At 37.8% G+C, this 23,548-nt stretch overlaps 1 protein-coding gene across 3 annotated transcripts in view; it reads right to left on the reverse strand.

Moving 5' to 3' along the window:
- RALGAPA2 (Ral GTPase activating protein catalytic subunit alpha 2) overlaps nt 1–23,548 on the reverse strand; it is a 352,948-nt gene that overhangs the window by 154,778 nt on the left and 174,622 nt on the right. For all 3 annotated transcript variants that reach the window (XM_055131128.1, XM_055131127.1, XM_055131129.1), the window contains 2 exons: nt 7,094–7,222; nt 316–444 (listed from right to left, as the gene is read on the reverse strand). In XM_055131128.1, coding sequence (XP_054987103.1) covers nt 316–444; nt 7,094–7,222 — 258 coding nt within the window. The remainder of the gene's footprint in view (nt 1–315; nt 445–7,093; nt 7,223–23,548) is intronic.

The following is a 23,548-nucleotide window of genomic DNA, read 5'->3' on the forward strand; positions in this document are numbered from 1 at the left end:
GACAAAGTATTTTACTTTCTCAATAATTTCTTTTAAGTTCATTTGTTGTACTAATGCAATATAATTAGCACAATTATTGCAATAGATAATTACATAATAATGGTACAGAGGAATGGCAAACAAATCTAAGAAAAGGAACCTAACAATCAGTTATAACTTCATCATGCTCCGAATCTAATAAATTTAACCTCATAAAAGAGTACTTTAAATGACACACCAGAACTTTGAGAGATAAGAAGATCAATGTATAACAATGTCACCAAAGGGTATAACTGTAGAAAGTTAAACTTGAGAATCAGCCCAATCATCATGTACCTTGATATCTTCTGCTCCCGTAATGACCTCACTGACTTCGGGCACTGACTGCAGCAAGGGGACCTCCCGGTAGGTATTGGGAAAGCAGACAAGAGAACCAAGAATGGTGAGAGCTTCCGAGCGAGGTGCCTGTGCACAAGGAAGAGAATCATAGTTAAATAAATAGCATGTTAGCTTTTCATAGTTTAAAGGGGGGCAATCTTTCTAATTATTTTGTCCTCTACAACGACTATTGTACTTGCAACTCAATGGTATAGCCCTTCCCTTGCAAGTGTAAAGCTTTGAGCTTGATTCCCAACAAGGCCAAAATTGAAACAAACTAGAAGAAACATCATACTATATCTGGTTATTTCCCCTGTACAAATATTTAAACAAGATGGGTTTTGTAAAGGAAAAAGCAAATTTATAAAGAATGCAAAATAGAACTAGACTTGGGAACAAAACAAGAAAACTGATATACAGAGCCATTCTGTCAGGAAGGTAACGACACCATCATGACTGTTCTACATATATTCCTCAGTGTCATGGGTACAAATCAAAGCGGATTTGATAGTAAAATGTATCTACTTAATGTTATTTCTTCTGTTAAGAGAGTTAACAAAAATATGAGTGTGGGATTGCAGCTAAGTAACAAAAGGTAGAAGACGAGAGAATACTTGTCACCGAATTTCCTATTCATCAAAAACCATGAAATAATGAGGGAAGGAGCTGATATTTTGATGGCAGGTGGTGGTGTGTTAACAAGGTATTCCTAAAACATGTTGAAAAACATGGTGCCAAAATAAATTAAAAAAAATACTTTTCAAAATAAAAGTGTCTGGTATAAAATATAAATAAAATCACCATTATTTTTCCATTACTGTAATTACATATGTATTAAAGGAGGAACTTTACTAGATTTCAATTCAGTCAATAGAAGCTATGATTAGGCAAGAACGGGAACAAGTGCCAGGGTCAAAAGGTTTATCACCAATCCACTCTCTCTCATCTTACACTCATCTACTGACTCCCTTCCAATAGCTGAAACCAAGGGAGCTGGCACGTAAGGTATCACTTCCCTGAGTTTGTACCAGGCATTGTTATGAATGTTGCCTATGTTCTTAAAACCCAACAAAGTGGATATGAGCAGCATTTCCATTATACAGGTGAAAACAAGCTCAGAAAGCTAAGTAGCCCGTAAGTGATGGCCTTAGAATGAAGCCATAATTCTGTTTCACCTAGGGCTTATGTCCTTGCGCACTTGAAGAATGAAATAAAACAGCTCCTCTCCTAACTGCTCCCTCACTTGACTCCCCCAGGTTTTATGCAATCCTATATATAGAAACCAACTATACAAACCATGAAAGTATGGAGAGTATGCCATATATTTACTTAAAAAACTTTGTTTTCTGCAACCTTACCTTCAGTTATGTGACTCCGTATTCAACCACAATCTGTGTTTTAAAGAAGCTAGATAGTAAGGGATGGAGCAAATAATAATTCTATACAATTCAATGAACATGTACTCTATGTGGTGAGGGACAGATACATGATCTCTCTCACAGGTAGGACTTAAAGATAGCAAGGTAGCAACAAAAGTCCAAAGGCGACATAATGGGAGAATGATGATCCACACAAATGACTTGGGGGTAGGGAGCTTGGGAGGGGTGTAGAATTCTTGGGAGAGGGAGGGGGTACACTGGTGTTGGAATTATGTGTTTGAAAAAAATATTAATAATATTTGAACTGGACGATAGCACAGCGGGTAGGGCATTTACCTTGCACATGGCTGACCCGGGTTAGATTCCTCTCGGAGAGCCCGGCAAGCTACTGAAAGTATCCTGCCTGCTCGGCAGAGCCTGGCAAGCTACCCGTGGCATATTCACTATGCCAAAAACAGAAACAAGTCTCACAATGGAGACATTACTGGTGCCTGCTTAAGCAAATCAATAAACAACGGGACAACTGTTGTAGTATTACAGTGTGCTACAGTGCTACAGTATTGTATACCACAGAACTCAATAAAGTTAAAAAAAATTAGAAAATAAATGTAAAAATGAAATATACTTGGTCATGGGAACCAAGTATATTTACCTTTTTTGCCTACGTTTAAAATTCTTTTTTTATTAGTGAATCACCGTGAGGTACAGTTACAGACTTACAAACTCTCGTGCTTGCGTTTCAGTCATATAATGGTTGAGTACCCATCCCTCCACCAGTGCCCTTTCTCTACCACCAATGGTCCCAGTATCCCTCCCACCACCCTCACCCCATCCCCTCTACCCCATCAGCTCATAAGTAAGTAAAAGACAACAAAAAAGACAAAGCAATTTCTGGGCCCAATATGAGGCAATGATTTGTTCTATTCAGGATGGTTAGGAGACATTAAAAGCACTGCTAGTTAGAGCACACTGGAGAATAGTGGTCAGAGATGTGGAATGAGGGAATGTCCTGAGGAGCAAGCAGCACGGATGGCGAGTGAGGTGCGCCTGAGGCGTCCGTGGGACTCAGAGACAGTATACACAGATGATGCTGAGAGCATGAGTGCAGGCTTGGGCTAATTCCAGGAAAAGGAGTTTGACAAAGGCATAGAAACTTGGGAAAGGACCTTCAGGACATGTGATGTATTCTCATCTCATTCAGTCTGAGGAAGCGATGCCAGCAGACCCTAATCGTAGAAAGAGTGTGGTATGGCTGGACGATGTCAGAAACAGAACAGTAGTCAGGGAAGAGTGATGACAGTTTGGTAATCTGAGCAGAGGTGATGTCATCAGATAGGAAGTCACTCCACCTTTAAGGTATTGTTTCATTTTTTCTTTTAAGAAAGTACAAATATTTGAAACTACTACAATAAAATGCAAAGTGATGCCTGGGGACGTGGCTCACTTGCAATAGCTCTTGCCTTGCATGTGTGAGATCCTGGATTCAATTCTTATGCTGAAAAAAAAAAACAACACAACCCCAAAACAAACAAACAAAACCCCCCAAAATAAAACCGAAAATGTATAGTGAATACAGTTTCTTGCTACATGATTATGACACAAAACCCAACGGTCACCATCCAGGCTTTATCTCACCTGAGGAGATAGCAGCACTGGATGTAGCTGACAGGAGTTCTCAAAGTGGAAACACTTTAACCATTCACTTGTCTCCGTTCCTAAGGAAGTCTGACAGACTCCCGGCTGGAACTCTTCTTAGATCTTAAACCCCTGGACAGCTCTTTTCAGAGTTCTTCTCTGTTTCCACCATAATCACTCCCAAGAAGTACCCAGACCCATGGCTGAGTGCCTTCTCCATGTAGCTGACTGAGTGACAAATCGTTCTAGCTTAGAGCTCCTTCCTTATAGGCGAGATTTGTGGATTTAGCATCTCCACTTACTCAGGGGGGTCAAAAAAGCATCTTCACTGACAACCACAGATTCTTCTGCATTTTTGGGTAACTGAACCCAGACTTTATCACTCTGCCCTCTTTACCACTTTCTGCTTTTACTTTCCTCTGTTTTTATGTTTAAAAAATTCTTAAATACAAAATAGAGAGAATATTATATCTATCTTGTCATCACCAAGTTTTAAGATTAATTCACTTGTCAATTAAGTTTTCACATTCAATTTTTTTTATTGAGAAAAATTTTAAACACTTCTTGCATTTATTTGTTTTCTGGGCTACACCTAGAGCTTCTTGGCTATCACTCCTGCTCTGTGCTCAGGGATCACTCTGGTAGAGGCCAGGAAAGCAGGTTTGGTGTCAGGGATCAAATCAGGGGTGGCCACAGGCAAAGCAAACATCTGGCCTGTGCACTCTCTCTCCAGCTTCTCCACTTTCAGGATTTTATTTTATTTTTCATTTTTTAAAAATTCATTTATTTGCTTTTTGGGGGGGATCACACTCGGCGATGCTCAGGGGTTACTCTTGGCTCTGCACTCAGGAATTACTCCTGGCGGTGCTCGGGGGACCATATGGAATGCTGGGAATCGAACCCGGATCGGCTGCATGCAAGGCAAATGCCCTATCCACTGTGCTATCGCTCCAGCCCCTCCACTTACATTATTTTAAAGAAAATAAAAAACATCTCTATGATCTCTAGGATCCCTATTTTGAGTTCTTTGTATGCATCTCTCACATGTAACATAAACTTCATTTAATGTTAATGTTCCCCAGTAAGGCAAGTTAATAGTCTTCATACTTAGTATTGTCTTGATTCAGGTCTCTGCTTTGATATCACATCTTTCCATGAAGACTTTTCCAACGTATATTTTCATGTGTCCTACTCAACAAGCAGAAGAAACTTCCTAGATTGGTGCATCTTTGGGTTCTACATATAATTTCACCGAGACTGCCAGAAACTTACAGCAAATACAAACACTGCACTTACACACCTGATTCCTCATGAGTAGAAATCCTGTCATATCAATCTATACCAATCTTGGTGCACAGTAGGAGTGTGTGTGTGTGTGCGTGTGTGTGTGTGTGCGTGTGTGTCTGTGTGATAAGTATTTCTCAAACAAACCTTGCTCTGTCTGCCCTCATTAACTGCTGCCCTTTGCCCAGCAGTCGTGTTCTAGATACCAAGGAGTTGATCTTTTCCCTGAGTGGCTGTGAACTTGTGAAATATGTAAGTCTGGCTTACACTGCAAACTTTCAAACTGAATGCTAGATTAACAAGTGAATAAAACAACTGAGATCTTAAAAGGGTTGTTATAGCATTACTCAAACAATATAGCAGATCTAGATTATTCTGTTTGGGGCTCCCACCTAGCACTGCTTGGGTGCGACTTCTAGCTCTGTACTTAGGGGAACTCTAGGTAGTGCTGGAGCCAGTGGGGCTGGGGATCAAGCCAAGGAGTCCGGCGGCCACTCCTGCCCTCTGAGACATTGCACAGGCCCCAAATCTAGATACATTTTTTTGGGGGGGGGTCATACCCGGCGATGCACAGGGGTTACTCCTGGCTCTGCACTCAGGAATTACTCCCGGCGGTGCTCATATCCCATATGGGATGCTGGAATTCGAACTCGGGTTGGCCGAGTGCAAGGCAAAGGCCCTACCTGCTGTGCTATTGCTCCAGCCCCTAGATACATTTTTTTTTAAAACCTAATACTGATAGAAAACTTAATCACAGAAAAATGAGGCCAAGAAAAAAAATAAGTATTAGTTCAAGGCAATGACAGGATTAAACCAAGGCCTGACTCTGACTACAAATCTTCAGGGTGAGGAACAGGAAAGAAATGATATAAAACATCAGTCTCATGCACGTACCACAAATGTTCTGCTCTATGACTGACGGACATTTGTACTGATTCTAACTTTTTACTCTTATAAGTGATACTGGTGAGCACATGCTTCCACCCATCTTTTTGGAGTTTGTGTGTACTAATCTTTTTTCCTTGTTGCTTTAGTGAAGCAAATTGACTAATAGGAATGCATCAAACTTGTAATTAACAAGGCTAACTGAGAAAACAAACAACAAACCTCTGATCAGGAACACCCTATTCCAACTCTTCCAAGTTCCCCAATCTGGGGCTGGAGCAATCACACAGTGGGAAGGGTGTTTGCCTTGCACGCAATCTACCCCGGTTCAATCCTCAGCATCCCATATGGTTCCCTGAACAACGCCAGGACTGATTCCTTAGTGCAGAGCCAGGTGTAACCACTGAGCAATACCAGTTGTGACCCCCCCCAAAAAAAACCCAAGTTCCCCAATCATTTAAAAACCTTATGTTTAAATGAAGAGAGTAATTTAAAGAACTAAAATTTCCTTTATATAATTCATACTTATATATTCATATTTTTGTTTTTAAAAATATTTCAGAAGGTTATTTTAGAATCTCTTAGCTGAGAGACATTTTTTTCAACTTATTATTTTATTTTGAGTGCAGATATTTTCATTTATTTTTACTTTTCTTCCAATTTTTACTTAGGCACCACGATTTACTATACTGTTACTAATAGAATTTCAGACACACAATGTTCCAACTCCACAAACAGCACAATGCCCGAATCCTTCCACCCACATGTCAAGATCACTTCCCATCCTATGACATCCTGTTCTGCAGGCTGACTCTCAGGCTTTTTTACCATTAGTCAATTTATATTTCCCTACTATGTTACAGAATATTACTACACATATAATGCCATCTCTAGAATGGATGACAGGAATTTTTTCTAGAAACCCATAGCAAGTCATACAAATTTCAATTAAAATGATTATCCTGAAATATTTTTCCCAATAATGAGGCATGAAAAACTGTATTCTTTGTTAAAAAAAGTTGGATACATTTTTATTTTACTTTTTCACACTCATCTTTCCTTTTCCCTTCCATTAGCTTTTATCTTTATACAAAAAATTAGCACACATTACCCATCTGATGTGAAAAAAAAATTAGCACATAAAATATTTTCTATACTTTCTTAAAATAACTGCTAAATAATAATGATGATTAAAAATCTTACTACAGAAGTACACTTAAAATTCCATCTTTTCTGTAAAGGTCTGTGCCACATTTATGGGGAAATGCTAACAAGATTCTAAAAGACAGTTCTGCTTCAGACTGTGTAAATGTGCTGAAATATTAGTGAGGATATGATTTCTCACACTCTGGCCCTTTGATGAAACGCCTTTCCAATACCACTGTGTCATCTTATCCCACAATTTCACACGTCAGCTGCCAGGGCATCTACCCGAGGGCCCCGTTTCACATTGCACTAATGAGTCAACACCTGTTAAGAGTGGAGAAATCTGAACCTTGTTAGCGATTGCGAAGCCTCCTGGGAATCTGGATGCTGAGCATTGTCATACTTACCGCCAGCATGTCTGTGCTGAGGACCCTAGCTGCAGCCGTGATGAAGTCCCCCACCAGCATGGAGAAGCCAGGCAAGCCCAGGGAGAAAAACCGGGGAGGGCAGTGCCGTATGATCATGTTTAAGATATCCTGAAAGAGAAGGTCAGAAAGCCCAATGGTGAATTTTAAGCACAAAAACTAGTCAGCTCCTTTATATATATACATATACATATGTGTGTGTATATATATATATATATATATATATATATATATATATATATATATATATATAAATGATCCCTATATAAACCAAGAACACAGACCACATAACTTTTCACAGAAAGTGTACTGGGAGATGAGTCAGTTGAAGGGCTAATGCACCCATTTTACAGGACAAGAGAATGGTGACCCCAAACCCTAACAGCTAAAACATGGTTATTAGAGGCTTTTCTTTTGTCTGCCCCCTAAAGGTGAGCTCTCCAAGGCAAGCTGGAAGAGGTTTTTCGATACACTTGGAGCTTTTAAACATCTATCACTAAAACAAGGAAGATATTTTTACTTCTGGTTTCTATTACATTAAAAAACTTAAAGTTGCAAAGAGATGCAAATTTTCATTCTTAGGGTGAAACTGAGCTAGACCATGAGAAGGCGTGGCATGCCATGGCAACGCAGTGAGGCCTGCTCCCAGGACGGGTGCTCGGGCTGGTCTCAGTCCAGCTGTGAAGCTGAGGATGGCTCAGAGCACAGCAGTGGCCCTACACAGTGTGCAACTCACAGACCACCAACTGGCCTTGCTCCTGCGCCTGCAGTGACCACTCAGTGGTAGCCACCTGGCTGTCTGACTGGCACCTTAACTCCAACTCTGTTCTGAGTCATCTCGTTCCAGCCCCTGGCAAACCAGGGCTCCACCACTTGATTCACCCTTGGTCAGGGCACATCGCTGAAGCCATCAGTGCAAGTGTGTGGACACAGTGGAATTCTTTTTTTAAAACAAACAAACAAACCCACACAAACTCCTTGTATGCAGTTCTAGGCCATGCACATCAAACGTCCTAAAAGTACAACAGTTATGTGACCGGGAGCTATAGGTTTAAAGTCAGTCTCCAAGAGTAAGTTAAAAAGATACTGATTTCTTTTCTGAAATATAAGTATGGCTGAAAAAAATCTTTAAAATAATCTTGATGTAATTTAATTAATTTAGAGCCAGTAGTAGAAGCATATTAATAACATAACTAATAACAACATTCGAATTTCTTCCTTAGTAATAAAAATAGTCTCATTTAATGATTTGCAATGTTAAAACAGAATTTGATTGTGTTCACAAGACATTTTTTCTAAGTAAAGGCATTTTCCCTTTTCAAAGTGGGTTTATTCAGTATCTATAACTCTCACTGCTACACACTGTATAATGCTTACTCTACGAGAGCTGATACATAGTATACAGCAAGTACTAATTTAAGGTTTTAGCTTTTCAACAGGTATTTTACCAAAAGTACTATACTAAAAATATTAAAATATTATACAGAAAGGTACATAGATATAAAGAGATAAAAGGAAGAAAGGCAAAAAAAAAAGCCCAACCATATTTCTTTCAAGTTAATGTTTAAACCTGCTTTAATCATGTCCTTTGATACACTTTAGGGTCCGTATCAGCCAAGGCAAACATTCTAAGGGGCTGAGCAGATGGATGCTGCAGTTTAGAAAGTGTGTGGTAAACTCATGCTCCAAGAGTGGAACAAAAGATCCACCTTTTTCATAATTAAGCCTCTGATGAATGCCCTGGGCTCCTCACCACACACCTGTAATTACTCACAGAGGTACGCATTGTGCTGGGCCTTGTCTCAGAATATCAGGCATCAAGCTGGCCGGCAGCAGATGGAAGCACATTTCTGTTGACATATGCTGCAATGAAAGGATTCGTGCAAACCTGGCTAGCAAGGTAGCAGAATGCCATGCATCTGAAGATTAATAACGCAAACAACCAGGATGTTAACTTTGTTATGTTTGTGTTAATTCCATCTGGTGAAAGAAGGAACTAAGTCTTGAATCCTGCTGAAGGTTTAAAAAAAATCTCCAGCCGTACTTACAATGAGTAAACCGTTCTCACCCATGCAATTTACAGTTTTAACTATAAAAATGTATTTCCAGAGAATGTTTTCATGGGAATTATTAACTAAATTCTTTAACATAGGAAGCCAGATAATTTTTTCAACTTTTCTTATTGACTCAGGTTCTGTGATTTACAATATTGTTAATGATGGTTGGTAACTCAACCTTACACCGATCATCAGTGTACTGGATTTTAAAAATTCATTTTGCTTTAAACAATTCATATGTGTCAAGGCAATGGGGAATTCACAAAAATGACTAAGGGGCCACTGATGTTAAAGAGAGAAATTAGTGTAGCCGGGATATAGTCACAAAACTCCCCACCCCTTGGCCCTTAGCCAGTCACTTCAACGGAACCTGTTTCTATGAGAAAGAAGATTGGAAAGAGTAGGCAAAATAACAGATGGCTAGCCTACCCGACTCTGCCACCCACGGACGACAGAGCCCGAGGAGAAGCAGGCCTGTGCCACCGCTGCCAGTTAGAGCACCCGGGAAGGTTAACAGGGGGCGGTGTTAAACAGTGAGATATATGGCCAGTCAGCCGAATGGTGGTCATATGCTTGCTTCTGTTCCTAATCCACAGAGATGAAACTATCAAAAGAATATACCCATGACAGCATTTAATAATATTAAATAATAATAGCACTGTAGCACTGTCATCCTGTTGTTTATCGATTTGCTCGAGCAGGCACCAGTAATATCTCCATTGTGAGAATTGTTGTTACTGTTTTTGGCATATTGAATACGCCACTGGTAGCTTGCCAGGCTCTGCCTTACGGGCGGGATAGTTTCGGTAGCTTGCCAGGCTCTCTGAGAGGGACAGAGGAATCGAACTCTTGTCGGCCAGGTGCAAGGCAAAGCCCTACCTGTTGTGCTATCGCTCCAGCCCAAATAATAAATGATAATAAATAATAATAAATAATAAAAGCAGGAATAACAGGGCATCTGGTAAGACAGTATAGCAGGTATGGCGCTTGCTTGCCTTGCACATGTTCAACTTGGGGTCAATTCCCAGCACTCCATATGGCCCAAGTCCTGCCAGGAATGATCCCTGAGCACTGAGTCAGGAGTAATCCCTGACTATAGTGGGTGTGATTCAAAAACCAAATAAAATAAAACTAGGAATAACCACTCTAAAGACAGCAGCTGCATGTGTCCAATAGAGGACATCTCAAAAGAGCTCCGACGCCTTTCCAGCTTCACTCTCTACTGCAATATTACAGCTGCAACCAGGACGTTGGAGAAATAAAAGCGCCGAGCCTCGGAGATTGTCATCACCATTTTCAGGACTTTATAAATAATCAGGATGCAAAGGTGCTTTCCAAACATCAGTTACTCATGGACAGGCTTCCCCTCATATTTTTTTGTCATAGCCACGTCCAAAATAAACATCATTCATCTGTTGGTTACACTTTTTGAAACAACTTAAGTAAGATTATTCTGGGAAACTAGACTCTCATGTCACAAACTCACCCCAATCAATACAACTAGAGTAAAAGATAGCCACTGCATTTTTTTTTCCCTATATTTATCTGATGAACACTATTGATTTAAAAAAGGGGCGAATTCTCGAGCTGTTGGGAGCAAGGCTTTGCACCCACCCTAGTTAGTCTACCTGAGACAACCAACAGGACAGGCAGAGACAAGGGGTCACACTCCCACCAGGTGGTTCCATATCGTTCCTCAGTGTTATCTCCATTGTGACCACAAGCAGAGAAGGCTCCAATCCTCATACCCTGGCCAGATGAAAGAACTCCAGAACTAGGGCTCCAGAAAATCAGTTCAATACCTTGTGCCTAGGACCTTCGGAAATTCATATCATGACTACAGCTATCATGACTAGAGCTATACAGTTCTCTTCCATAAACTATCATGATTTCCTCTTACAATGTTGTGGATAATGGAAGCTACAAACACATACCTTTGTAAAATGATAGGGTCCATCCAGAAGTAAAGAGAGTGACAAGTAAAAAACAATCTTTTTCAGCAAGGGAGTTTTGAGTATTTTACTTCCTAGATTTACTTTCTAGGTTTAAATCAGAAAAGTATTAATATATCTCTATGTTAATATAGATATCTAGAAATCATATAAAATATATTAAGATAAATTTAAAAATATTTTAAAATAAATTAAAGAATTTTAAATAAGCCTTTTAGATAACATAAACCTTGAAATTAAAAAAAAAAACACACCTCTGTAAGTTAATCCTCTCAAATAACATCCTTAGCAAAACATTATAGCAATTGCTATAGTGTATATAATAAGGCAAATTAACAAAATAAGACCAGAAAATAAAAACAGGTGTACTGGGGGAGAGGGGGATAGACTTTTTGTTTGAAGAATGAAGATTCCCAGGGAGGCACTGAGTAATTTATTTTCTGAAAAAGAGGGCAATAGGCAAAAGAAGTTTGGGAACCCAAGTGTAGAGCCTAAACAGACCAAAAATAAAAAGTACAATAAAAATTTCAACTATAAAATAGGAATTAAGTTGATTTTTTTAATTGACTAGTATGAAGCATAGACAAAACTCTTTCATATGCTTTTGTTGAAAGAAAATAAATTCCATTCTACAAAATACTTGAATACAGTGAATGGATCTCAGAACAAATAGTTTTCTCTCATTTTTCGGTTAGATGTTTCCAGACATGCTACCCACAGAGTGTGAAAAATAGATTCTAAGATGATAATTGTAAATTTGCAGCTTATCAAAAGATTCAGGTTTATGAGAAAGTAACTGGTGAGAACATCTGTCCCTTATCACTGATTTTTAAAAAATCAGGTAATTCAAACAGAGGCGTGTTGTTTCCTCTCCACTAAAGCACAGTTCTATAAATACAAACTGCATTCAGCCTGGTAAATGAATCGCTTTAATTGAATGCTATGTACACAGTAACTGGAAAAACCATAAGTGATAAGAAAAACATATGGTGATAGCAATAGAAATTGGTTTATTCATTTTGCATAGTGTTGTTTCTTTAGTTCTTTTATAATTGACCTTTAGAATGATAAATGTGTAAAATAATTTTGTTTATTGCACCTCCAAATCCTCCAACAATTACATAAAATGAGAATTTAAAAGGCAGAATTCATTCTGGAAGCATTTCCATTGTTTACATAATTGCACAGCTATAATTTAGTGCTTGTGTTGTTATGAAAAATAAAAAAGGGCCATTATAGGCCAGTTCCATTTAAAATATTGCACAGTGGTGTCAAAAATGAGGGGAAATGTTCACTTTAAGCAGTTTAAAATGGATTAACCCTGTAAACAGAAACATTTCAATATGGTATTCTTTGAAAACTAAATATTCAAGAAGTAGCCACCTTTCTAACAGAATTAGGAATGTTGCAACTGTACCTTCACACCAATTACATATATATTATTCACTTAATATTTGCTCATGCCCAGCAGATGATGGTTGTAACACAATAGCCAGCCATCTGCCTCTCTGCCTTCCTCACAGACCTGCCTGCGCGTCAGCAGCAAACAGATCCGGTTATTCCACTGAAAGGCACTCAGACCTTCCAGGAAGCCACACAGAATTGTCAAGAAATCAAATTTTATACATGCAATTTGCGTTATATTTTTTACTTCAACAAAAGAACTTTTTACTTCAACGAAAGAAAATAGTTACACATTTTAAATGTCAATTAAAACCCCACAGCTAGTTTGCAGAGATAATACCTCTCAGTTATCTAGCAAATTCTATAGAAAGGTCTTATGTTGGTAAATGAGAATTGTTTACATGGGGTTATCTTATTGATCAAGTTAATAAAAGGAAAAGATTTATTCTATACTCACATGGAATTATTATCAAAATATCGTAATGCAAAGAGATACTTCTGACACTAAACCTGGAATAATTTAAGATTTCTTTTTTAAACAAGTAAACAGGAAGCCACAATTATACAGAATCTGGAGGACAGATTTCTAAGTATCAATTATCACCCTGTGAACAAACATTGGGTGACAAAGAAGATTTAGTTACCAGAAAAACAGATCTGCAGAGGCCTGACGGTCCCAGAGCCTGAGCCTCACTCCCCAGAGGTCACTGTCCCTCAGTTTCAACCCAGAGGGGTCTCACACACCACAAGCTGTGCTGGACTCTGTATGTCTATACTGGTCCAGGCAGAGAATTATTTCTAAAATAAGTGTTACAAAACAAACAAGAAACTACAGCAAATCATATCATAAATGTCCTTCCAGAAAAGTCATTTTGAAAACCATCTGAAATCTGAATATTACTTTGAAGACGGAGTCCAGGACTATGTCATATATGCTACATGGTATATATTAAAATGGGCAAGTCTGACACATTCCATGTGGAACAATAGAAAAATTCCCTCCTTTCCTTTCCTCCTTTCCTCCCTCCCATACCTGGCAGTGCTCAGGGACGATTCCTGGCTTTTTCTAAGGAGTGACCCTGGCAGTCCTCAAGGGACTGTCTGTGGTGCTGGGACCAAGTAGGCTGTCTCACACCGCAAGAAAGTGCCTTGATCCCTGTACACTCTCCCAGCCCCGAAGCAGGTACTGTAACAAGAGCTTCAGAAATGTGACTTCTCTAGGTCTATTTACATTACCAAATAGAAGAAAAATGACAGGACAAGGCAATTGAGTTTAAGGCTGAAGGAACTAATGTATTTCTCACAATAAACAAAATGCCAATAACAACAACAAAGTCACATACTGACTTTCCTTGATGGCAGTATGCATGCGAAGGAGTGACACCTGTCATATGCATTTCGAAGCACAGGAGCTGCTCTGACCATATTAACATGAATCAGAGTCTCAGGAATGACAAAAAGTAGACCGGTATCAGAAAAAGTTGATGTACTCTTAAGCCTTAAAAGAAAGACTTGAATATTTTTATAATTGTTTAACTGCTTTATAATTAATCCCTTATCTGTGAAGAAAAACTCTACTGTCCTTTAAACTTAAGAAAACTGCTTAAGATAAAGAGATTATTAATTGGTATGTTGCCAGATTAACTATTTCTTTTTTGTTCTGTTTTGATATAATTTATCTATATACATAATAAAGCTCATACTTTAGAAAGAAAAATTCAGTAGTTTCTAGTATATTAATGGAATTGTGCATTATTACCAATACATAATTTGCAGACATTTTCATTGCCTAAAATGAAACTCTTTCCCCATTAGAAACATTTCCTATGAGGCAACCACCAATCTATTTTCTGCCTATGGATATATATCCTGGAGAACTGAGAATATGAAATCATACCACATGTAGTATATACTATACTTGGCTTCCTTCGCTTTCCGTGTTTTCAAGACTTAGCTATGCTACAACTTTGTGGTGAAACTTTATTCTTTTTAATGACCAAATTTAGATGTACTGATATACCAAGCCATGTTTAACCTTTCATCAGTTGATGAAAGAACATTTGGATTGTTTTCACTTTCTGGTGACCGTAGCTAGTGCTACTATAAAAATCTGCTGCAAAGCTTTCATTTGGAAGAATTTATACCTAGGAGTGGATTTGCTTGGTCATATAATTCAGTGTGAAACTTTGGGAGGAACAACCAAATAATCGCCCACATTATTCTAATTTTTTTGCCACACCTAGTGCTGTGCCCAATTCTGTACTCTGGGTCATTCTCAGACACTTGGGCAACAGACCAAGCACTGCTGAGGAGAAAATCCAGTTCTCTAGCATAAGAAGCCCTCAAACTGTCTCAGCCCCTTGAATTATCTCTCTGAAACCCATTCTACATTCTTATCAGCAACACAGGAGTAGTTCAACTTCTATACTTCTTCAATACTTGTTCTCCATGTTCTGTGTTTTTATCCTCTTTAAGTATAATAATTGTTCTGATAACTGTGAAGTGACACCTTTCTGGGGCTCTGGTCTGTATTTCCATAATGAAACTAAGTGCTTCAGGTGCCCATTGGTCAGTATATCTTTTTGTTCTATTTTGTTCTTAGGTCACAGTCACTGGTGCTCAGATGCTACTTCCTGTTTGGTCTTGGGGGTGACTCCCAGTGGAGGTCAGGACATCACGCAGTGTAACAGCCTGAACCGAAGCTTCCAATATGCAAAGCAGGGGCTCCACTTAACTGAGGTATTTCCTTAAGGTCCCCTTTCTTAGAGATTGTTTTATTGCTGTTGTTTTATGAATTACTTGTATATTTTAGCTACAAGATCACTACCATATAAACAATAAGCAAATATTTTTTACAATTCTATGTTGTTACTCACTTGTAGTTTTGATGTAGACAATTAAAAGTCTTTCCTTTTGTTATTTGTACTTTTGGACTCAGATATAAAAATTCACTGCTAAATCTAAGGTCATAATAATTTACTCCTGTCTTTTTAATAAGGGTTTTATAGTTTGCATTCTTATATTTTGAGTAAATTTTTGTTAATGATCTGAGGTAAGTGCACAGCCTGATCCAGCTGCATGTGGATATTCAGTTGACACAGCATCATTAGGGAAAGACAAGTGCTCTGTGTGTGTGAGTGTGTGTGTGTGAGTGTGTGAGTGTGTGTGTGTAAAGACAGTGCTCTGTGTGTGTGTGTGTGTGTGTGTGTGTGTGTGTGTCTGTGTGTGGTTATAGGCTACACACAGGGTTTATTTCTAGTTCTGTGCTCAAGGATCATTCCTGGCATGCTCAAGAAACCACATGTAGTGCCAGGGATCAAATCTGTGTCAACCATGTATTGGGCAAACATCTTACCAAATCTATTATCTTTTCAGCCCTGAAGAATCTATTCTTTACTCACTAAATTTTTCATCTTTGTTAAAATTCAATTGATTATAAATACATTGAGTTTATTTATTAACTCTTAATTCTTTGATCTGTATGCCTTACCCTTTAATAAGCACCACACTACTACTTTGCGTAGGTTTTGAAACAGAGAACTGTGAGGCTTCTGTAATTTTTCTTTTGTAAGAATCTTGAGCTTGAGGCTCCCGGCAAATCACAGAATCAGCCTTTTCATGTATGCAAAAAATATCACTGGGCTTCTGATAGGGACTGGGCTGAATCTGTAGAATAATTTGGGAATCATAATTTGGCAATCATAATTATATTAAATATTTCAATAAAGGAATATGAAACATTTCTCCCATTAACATAGTTCTTTAATTCCCAAGAGAAGTATTTTAGTTTTAATATATACATTCCATATTTCCTTGGTTAAATTTTAATGCTAAATATTTTGTTCTTTTATATGCTGTTATAAATTCAAAATTTCATCTCAATTTCAAATTGTTCATGGCAATATATAGAAATTCAATTGATTTGTGTATATTGATATTATACCCTGCATCCTTGCTTAATCATGATAATAATTGTTATATAATGAGTGTCATGACCTTGACAAGTTGCGTGTGAATGTGTGTGTGTGTGTGTGTGTGTGTGTGTGTGTGTGTGTATGTGTGAGTGTGAGTGAGTGTACTCCTTAGGGATAATTCCTGATTTCTTAGGGGTTTCTATATATAAGATCTGTCATATGTGAAAATAAATACTCTCCTTTTTTCTTTCCCATTTGATGGCCTTTCCTGTTATTTTCTTACTAATTGTCCTTGCCACAATCTCTAGTACACCATTAAAAAGAAGCAGAAAGAATAAACTCCTTCTGTTGTTCCCATCTCAGGGAGAAAGTGGAAATTTAAATAGGAAATGTCTGTTTTGTTTTTACTGCAATGACGATTTCTCAAAGTGTTTTTGGAAATGATCAGCTTAGAGCTTTCCGCAGGAATACTCAGGTTATAAAGAGATAAAGGACTCTGAGAAAGAACTTTCCCCTCTGTCATATCAACCACCTCTGGACTCCAAGACCTCAACTATGTTAATCAAACTTAAAGCTCCTTCTACTCTGACCAACATAGCACCCTGCATGCAGTCCACAGATAGTGAATGGCTGCTCTCATATGAGCTTCCTATAAAGGGTGTTTCACAACTTACTGTGGAAACTGACAGGAGACACCAAACCAATCAGGAAGTTCTGACACATTTATGATTCCATAAGATGAGGAGAAGTGTTGGAAGGTCATAGAAAGAAGTGACCTCACAACTATATCTATCATGCCTTCAGGATGATGGGACCTGATTATATAGCAACTGTCATAGCCGGTGACCCTGATAAGCTTCAAATCTGCAACATTACAGTGTGTACAACAGGCTCTCCTAATGAGGTTCATGCAGATGCTTGAGAGCAGTTATTAACCCTCACAATGAGACTTTAGCAAATGAGGATTTCAATGACTGTTTGCTGGCAAGTGATGACAGGGAGAACAGTGAAGCACATTATCAGACTGAGGTTTGTGCAAAGTTCTCTCATAGCTCTGGACATTGACACAGCACTCTAAAAGAGGATAAGATCTCCTAGCCAAAGCTGAGGGACAAGTACACACGCATGCGCACAGAGTCATCCAAGGAACTTACAAAGGCCCAGGAACTGGGTGAATGGGTAGCTAGAATGAGAAAAATATTTAAATCAAGTCTCTTCAACTTTTTTTTCCAACCCCAATCCTTGTGCAGCCTATTCTGGAGCAGAAGCAAAAGCAAAGAATCATTACCATCACAGACAACGGCACAATTTAAAATGTGCTTATAATATAGTGTTATATAAGTAATTAGAGAAAGATAAGAAAGATAAGAAAAAAGATAAGAAACAAAATATACCACACAATTAATAAGGGTATTAGATATAGGCAGCCATAATACAACACTTATGAAATAGTATCTATATCAATCCTATTAAAAAAAACTTCCAAGTTTAGTTTTTATCATGTCTCAAGAGTATATAAGATAGGATATACATGCTTCAAACATTCAAACAAAATTCTTTGATGAAACCAGTGGCTTAACTCAGAGATTTGGCCTAACGCCACTACCGCAAGGTGTGTGAAGGTTTAATCAACACTGCCAATGATATCATGCAGCATAATCATCTTGCTCTGAACTCCACATTTCTGTTACCTGACAATGAATTATACAAAGGTAGTAAGAAATACATATCTCTACTGAATTTGATTAATGAGGATAGATAATTGGTTCCTCTGGAACCATGAAAAAAGAGACATTCAAGAAACCTCTAATCAGTCTTTTCAATTAACAGTCATGAAACAGAACATCAATCACTTAAAAAATGCAGTAAGGCTTGGATACAAAGACTTTTCTTTCTTTTTAGGAAGAGAAAATGCTAATTCAGGGTAGACCAAGTACCCGTACCTCTGACCAGATATTTGGACTAACGAGGCTCATACACAGGGCACAGCACCACTTAAAGACATTACTTGGCTCCGAAGCACAAATTATTCTTTTACCTCATTAACTCTGGCAATCAATTAAAATGTAAATAATATTTTAAAACTATATTTTAAAGAGCAGTTACAACGGATGCCAAAGCTTTGAAACTGCTCCCAAAATACACACATACTTTAAGTCTCAAAAATTATTATTACGAGAGAACTGAATATTATCATCAAATAAAAGCAAGTCAATCACCAATGTACTTTTCTTAGAAAACTGCTCAAGAGAAACTTAATCTTTCTGCATGTGCACACCTCTGCAATCATGGGTTTATCATGTCTCATGATATGTGTGTTGTGGTGACAAAGGATTTCCCAGAATTCTAACAAGAAATCAGAATTCCTATTTTTCACTCACAATAAACATTAGAGAGAAACCAAACCAGCTGATGGTTTTTGTTTTCATTTACCCATTAGCCTCAAACTTACTAAATTACTTTAGGAATTATGATGCTGTTAACGACTAGTACCTAGTGCATTAAAATAGTCCTAATTGGCTGAAACTGAGGAACCTAGTTCTTACGTATGGATGAAGGTGCCTTCTTGGTGCTGTTGAGTTCTCTCCATTACTAGCTTGTGGCCAGAAAAGAGGTTAAGTAGAAAAACAGTATCTGCTGTCATTCCCCATGACTTCTGAGGTGTTCACACCAGAAAACAAATGTGTTTTTGAATAGTGTGATGTGAGTATTGTTTTGTTTTTCATTCTAGGATAATACAAAACGTGTGCTCTCTAGTTTTTTCTTGCATTTAAAATGATTTCATACATGTGCACATAGGTACAAAATTGAAGCTTTCCATAGTTTTGTGTTTTGTTAAAAAACAACAACAGAAACTCAATTGTTCAGTAGTCAGTCAATTGTTTCCACTGGGATAATAGAATTACAACTTTATCTAGGCCTTCTTTCTCTTCCTCCTATTCATTTTCATCAGCCTTTGTAATTTGCTGGGAGGAGGTTCTACACATAAGTGATTGCAATTTTGTAAAAAAGACATACTAAAAAAATACATTAAATAGAAAAATGTTTACTCTGCAAATATAAAAAGCTTGACTAATTACAAAATAGCAATAAATAAAGAAGCCAACCCAAATAAATCATGACAAACTATTTTAAAAATTTTGTGGGTAAAGAACTCAAGAATGGATGGAAAAAAAAATTACTAAAGGAAACCAGATCTTCTAACCTGTTTCTAAATCAAACAAGGGCCACTACTAAAGAAGGAAGCATTGACAACTCAAAAGCATCACCGAGTGAGCCTATCCTAATGAAAACCTTACAAGCAAAGTATATCATTGTAAAACTGGGACAAGAGTAATCTAAAATAGCAACTTAAAGCTCACTGCTTCAAATTCTAGGATTACTTATTATTTCAGTTTTAAATTTACATGAAATGAAATTAATTTGAGAGAGCTTAAGGAGTATTTTCTTTATTTCTTTAAATAAAATTGCTTTCAGGCAGGTAGCACTGTAGCACTGTCATCCCGTTGTTCATCAATTTGCTCGATCGGGCACCAGTAAAGTCTCCATTGTGAGACTTGTTACTGTTTTTGGCATATCAAATACGCCACAGGTAGCTTGCCAGGCTCTGCCGTGTGGGTGGGATACTCTCGGTAGCTTGCTGGGCTCTCTGAGAGGGACGGAGGACTCGAACCCGGGTTAGCCACATCCAAGGCAGATGTCCTACCCACTGTTCTATCACTCCAGTCCAGTCAGGCAGGTATTGGAGGAAATGAAGAAGTAGAAAAAAAGGGATTTGGATGTGAGACTGCTGAAAGATACAGCTAATTTGCTACTTAATCTTAGGCAGCATTTTACAAATTTTAGAATCTCTCTCCATACACTGTTTATAAATGAAGTTACACTAGTGTTTTCAATCATTAATTTACTGAAATGGTAATTTTACTAGGGTGAATTAAGAAATGACATTTAGAATAGTTTTATTTCAAATCCATTCATTATAAAAGAGAGGCCAGAGATAGCAGCACAGATAAGGTGCTTGCTTTGCACACGCTGACTCTGGTTCCTTCCCTAGTACAACACGTGGTTTTCTGAGCACTGCTGAGAGTGATCCTTGAGCACAAGAGCGGGAAGGAAGCCGGAAGGAAGCTCCACTGCTGGGTGGACTCCAATAAAGTAAAATCAAATCAAATGAAAAGAGTGAAAAGAAAGCCTAGTGATTCTGCTAATTTCATATGAAAACATTTAATGAGTTCACAATTTTTTTTCATGCTAAGAGGATGGAAGGTACCAAAGAAGCTGCGGTGAGGGATCTGCAGCAGAATCAAGCATGGCCCTGGCCCCCAGCAGTGACCTCTGTGGGGCAGGAGCCGGCTCTGTACAGCTGAGAATGAGGCCAGGTCAGGATCACAGGCTCCTGCTGGGGAACAACCAGCTCCCCATGGAGACTCGGGGGGATGGAAGCAAATTGGTGACACAAGGTACTGGGTCGTGACAAAAGGACCGTGCTGCATAGGTTCAATAGAAAATTTTAGAATAGAAAAGGATGTATTTTGTTTTTTATGTCTCATTACTTAAAGATCCTCTTTTTCTAAAATTTCTCTAACCCACAATACCTACCAAAGAATATTTTTCCATAGGAGAACAAAAGAAAGGCTGTTGTTTATTGTTCTTTAGAAAACAATGTTCTCTCCAAAATGTGTTCCAGTAAATAGCATTAATAACTGAACAATCTGCAATTACCACACTACCACTTATTGTTATGTATTTTTTAAAAAGAGGACAAAAAGATTATTTCCCATAAGGAGTGCACTTTTTCACAGAAACAAAACTTGCAATTTAAAGTGCCTGTGTTGATATTATTTATTTCCTTGTATCCAAACCTATCCTTTCTGGATTAGAAATCACAGTCATGACTTTAAATCCATATTAAAATATCACTCCTTTTCAAGTAAGAGTTGAAACATCTCTACTCCCTAGGTACAACTTAGTCCTTTAAATGTCTGTGGAAGGCCTCTCTCTGTAAGGAGTCTCTTTTTGGCCCTGAGAAAAATGTGAATTTCACAGGAAAATAACAACCTGGCAGGTAAACAGTGACATTCCAAACAATAGAGAACACGTGCAGGACCAGAGCAGTGATCCAGTGTGTTGGGAGTTGCATGTGGCTGACCCAAGTTTAATCCCCAGAACCACATTTTGTTCCCTGAGTCCTTCCAGGAGTGACTTCTGAGGTCAGCACCAGGAGTAAAAGCTGGACACCACTGGGTGTGCCTCCCACAAAAATATATATGTATAATTACTTATATTTATATATAAAATATATATGCATAAAAAAGCATACATACACACTTAGTCACACTTGCAGTATACTGAGCTTTATGGTAGCAGATTTGGTTTCTGGACAGAATATAACTTAAATATTTTTCATGTTGACTCTGAATTAATACGATGACTTCATATTTTACTTCTTAGACTGATGCTTATAACACAAATGCAGAATTTTTCTTTGTGGGCAGCGGGCACACCTGACAATGAGGGGTTAGATAAGGGATGCTGGGGATTGATGCCAGGTTGGCCACCTGCAAGGAAAATGTCCGATCTGCTGTACTATCACTCACCCCACTGAATTCTGTAAGATTTACTATATAAAATTATAAGAACCATTTTGAAAAATAGTTCAATGTGGACAATTTTTAATATCCTGAAACATTTGCATTTATCTCTCTGGTTAAATTTTTGTTTTTATTGGGCTAAATTTAGAGAAATTATCTTTATTTTATTCACTAAATTTCCTCATTTGATTGTATTATTCTATCTGGTCTGATAGTACCTATATAGTACTAGTCAGGTCTCGGTTTATCAGCCTCTGCCCACTGACACTTTAAACGAGAAATTCTGTGCTGTTATCCAGTGGGCTGCAGGATGCTTAATGACACTTCAGTCTCTGTTCATGACATACTCAGGCACACCCTCCTCACCTTTCACAGCCCAATGCCACCCGACACTGCCAATGTTAGTGTAGCGGGTGGCAAAGTCCCCACATCCAGCAATCACTATGAGAATTTAACACCTGCTTAAAAATCAATAGTTGAGGTTCAAATCCCAACCATAACAGTTCAGCTGAACTACTTGGGCGTTATAAAAGGCCACAGGACAATCTTGACTCAGATAGAGACTTCAGCAAAACATACCTTCTTTCTAAAATGAGCCCCTGCTTACATACCATACCATATGGTAACAGGTAAAATAAAAATCTTTCAATTTCCACATATGCTGTCTTACCATTAAATTGCCTTTTGATAGTTAAATTTCTCTCATCTAACATGTTCTTCTTAAACACCATAGCTAAATAAACAAAGTTCATATTTTCTCCTGATAGCATTTGCTTCAAAGGAAATCTTTGCACTTTTAACTCTAGGAGAAGAAATCAAACAAAACTCTCGCTTCTGGCCTCTCAGGCAGATGTGTTCCTCTATGGGTCTGCCTCCCGTGCTATCATCTTACGCTTTTTGAAGCTGTGAAACAAGTTCACCACACATGTTAAACCTCATAACTGAAACCTGCACCATCTGTTAGCTTCTACATATTTCTACTTTCTCTATTCAGGTGTAAGTGGGTTAAGTCTGCATCTTAATGAGCATAATTATTGGTTTTACTATAAAACTATAAAAGAAAAAAGTTCCAGTTTATTATTTTGGCACAGTCATCTATCTTATGACCACTGATAACAGAACAAAGTTGTAATTTTTTTTGATACAACCTTTGACTAACAATAGACTTGTCAGTCTATGGTTTACCATTCCTGTGAAACTTTGTGGGATAAATACTCAGAAAACATTAGATGCTATCAATGAAATATGAATAACTATGTAATAGATTCTACATTTCACCACTCAATTTTTATGATAAAAACATAGTTTTTTGTCTACCGTTGCTGCAAATCCACCATATTTAATAAAATTTGATAAATTATGATTAAGTAAAATCAAGCTAATAAAATGATGGGCTTTTTTGGAAAGTAAGAATAGTACTTTTTAAAGTGTCTAAAAATACAGTAAAAAATTTGGCTAACAAAAATCATAAAATAACACCTTTCAAAGTTTCAGTTTAAGAATTTTAAATAAATTTACA

This window comes from Sorex araneus, chromosome 3 (genome assembly GCF_027595985.1).
Source record: "Sorex araneus isolate mSorAra2 chromosome 3, mSorAra2.pri, whole genome shotgun sequence".
NCBI classification, from domain to species: domain Eukaryota; kingdom Metazoa; phylum Chordata; class Mammalia; order Eulipotyphla; family Soricidae; genus Sorex; species Sorex araneus.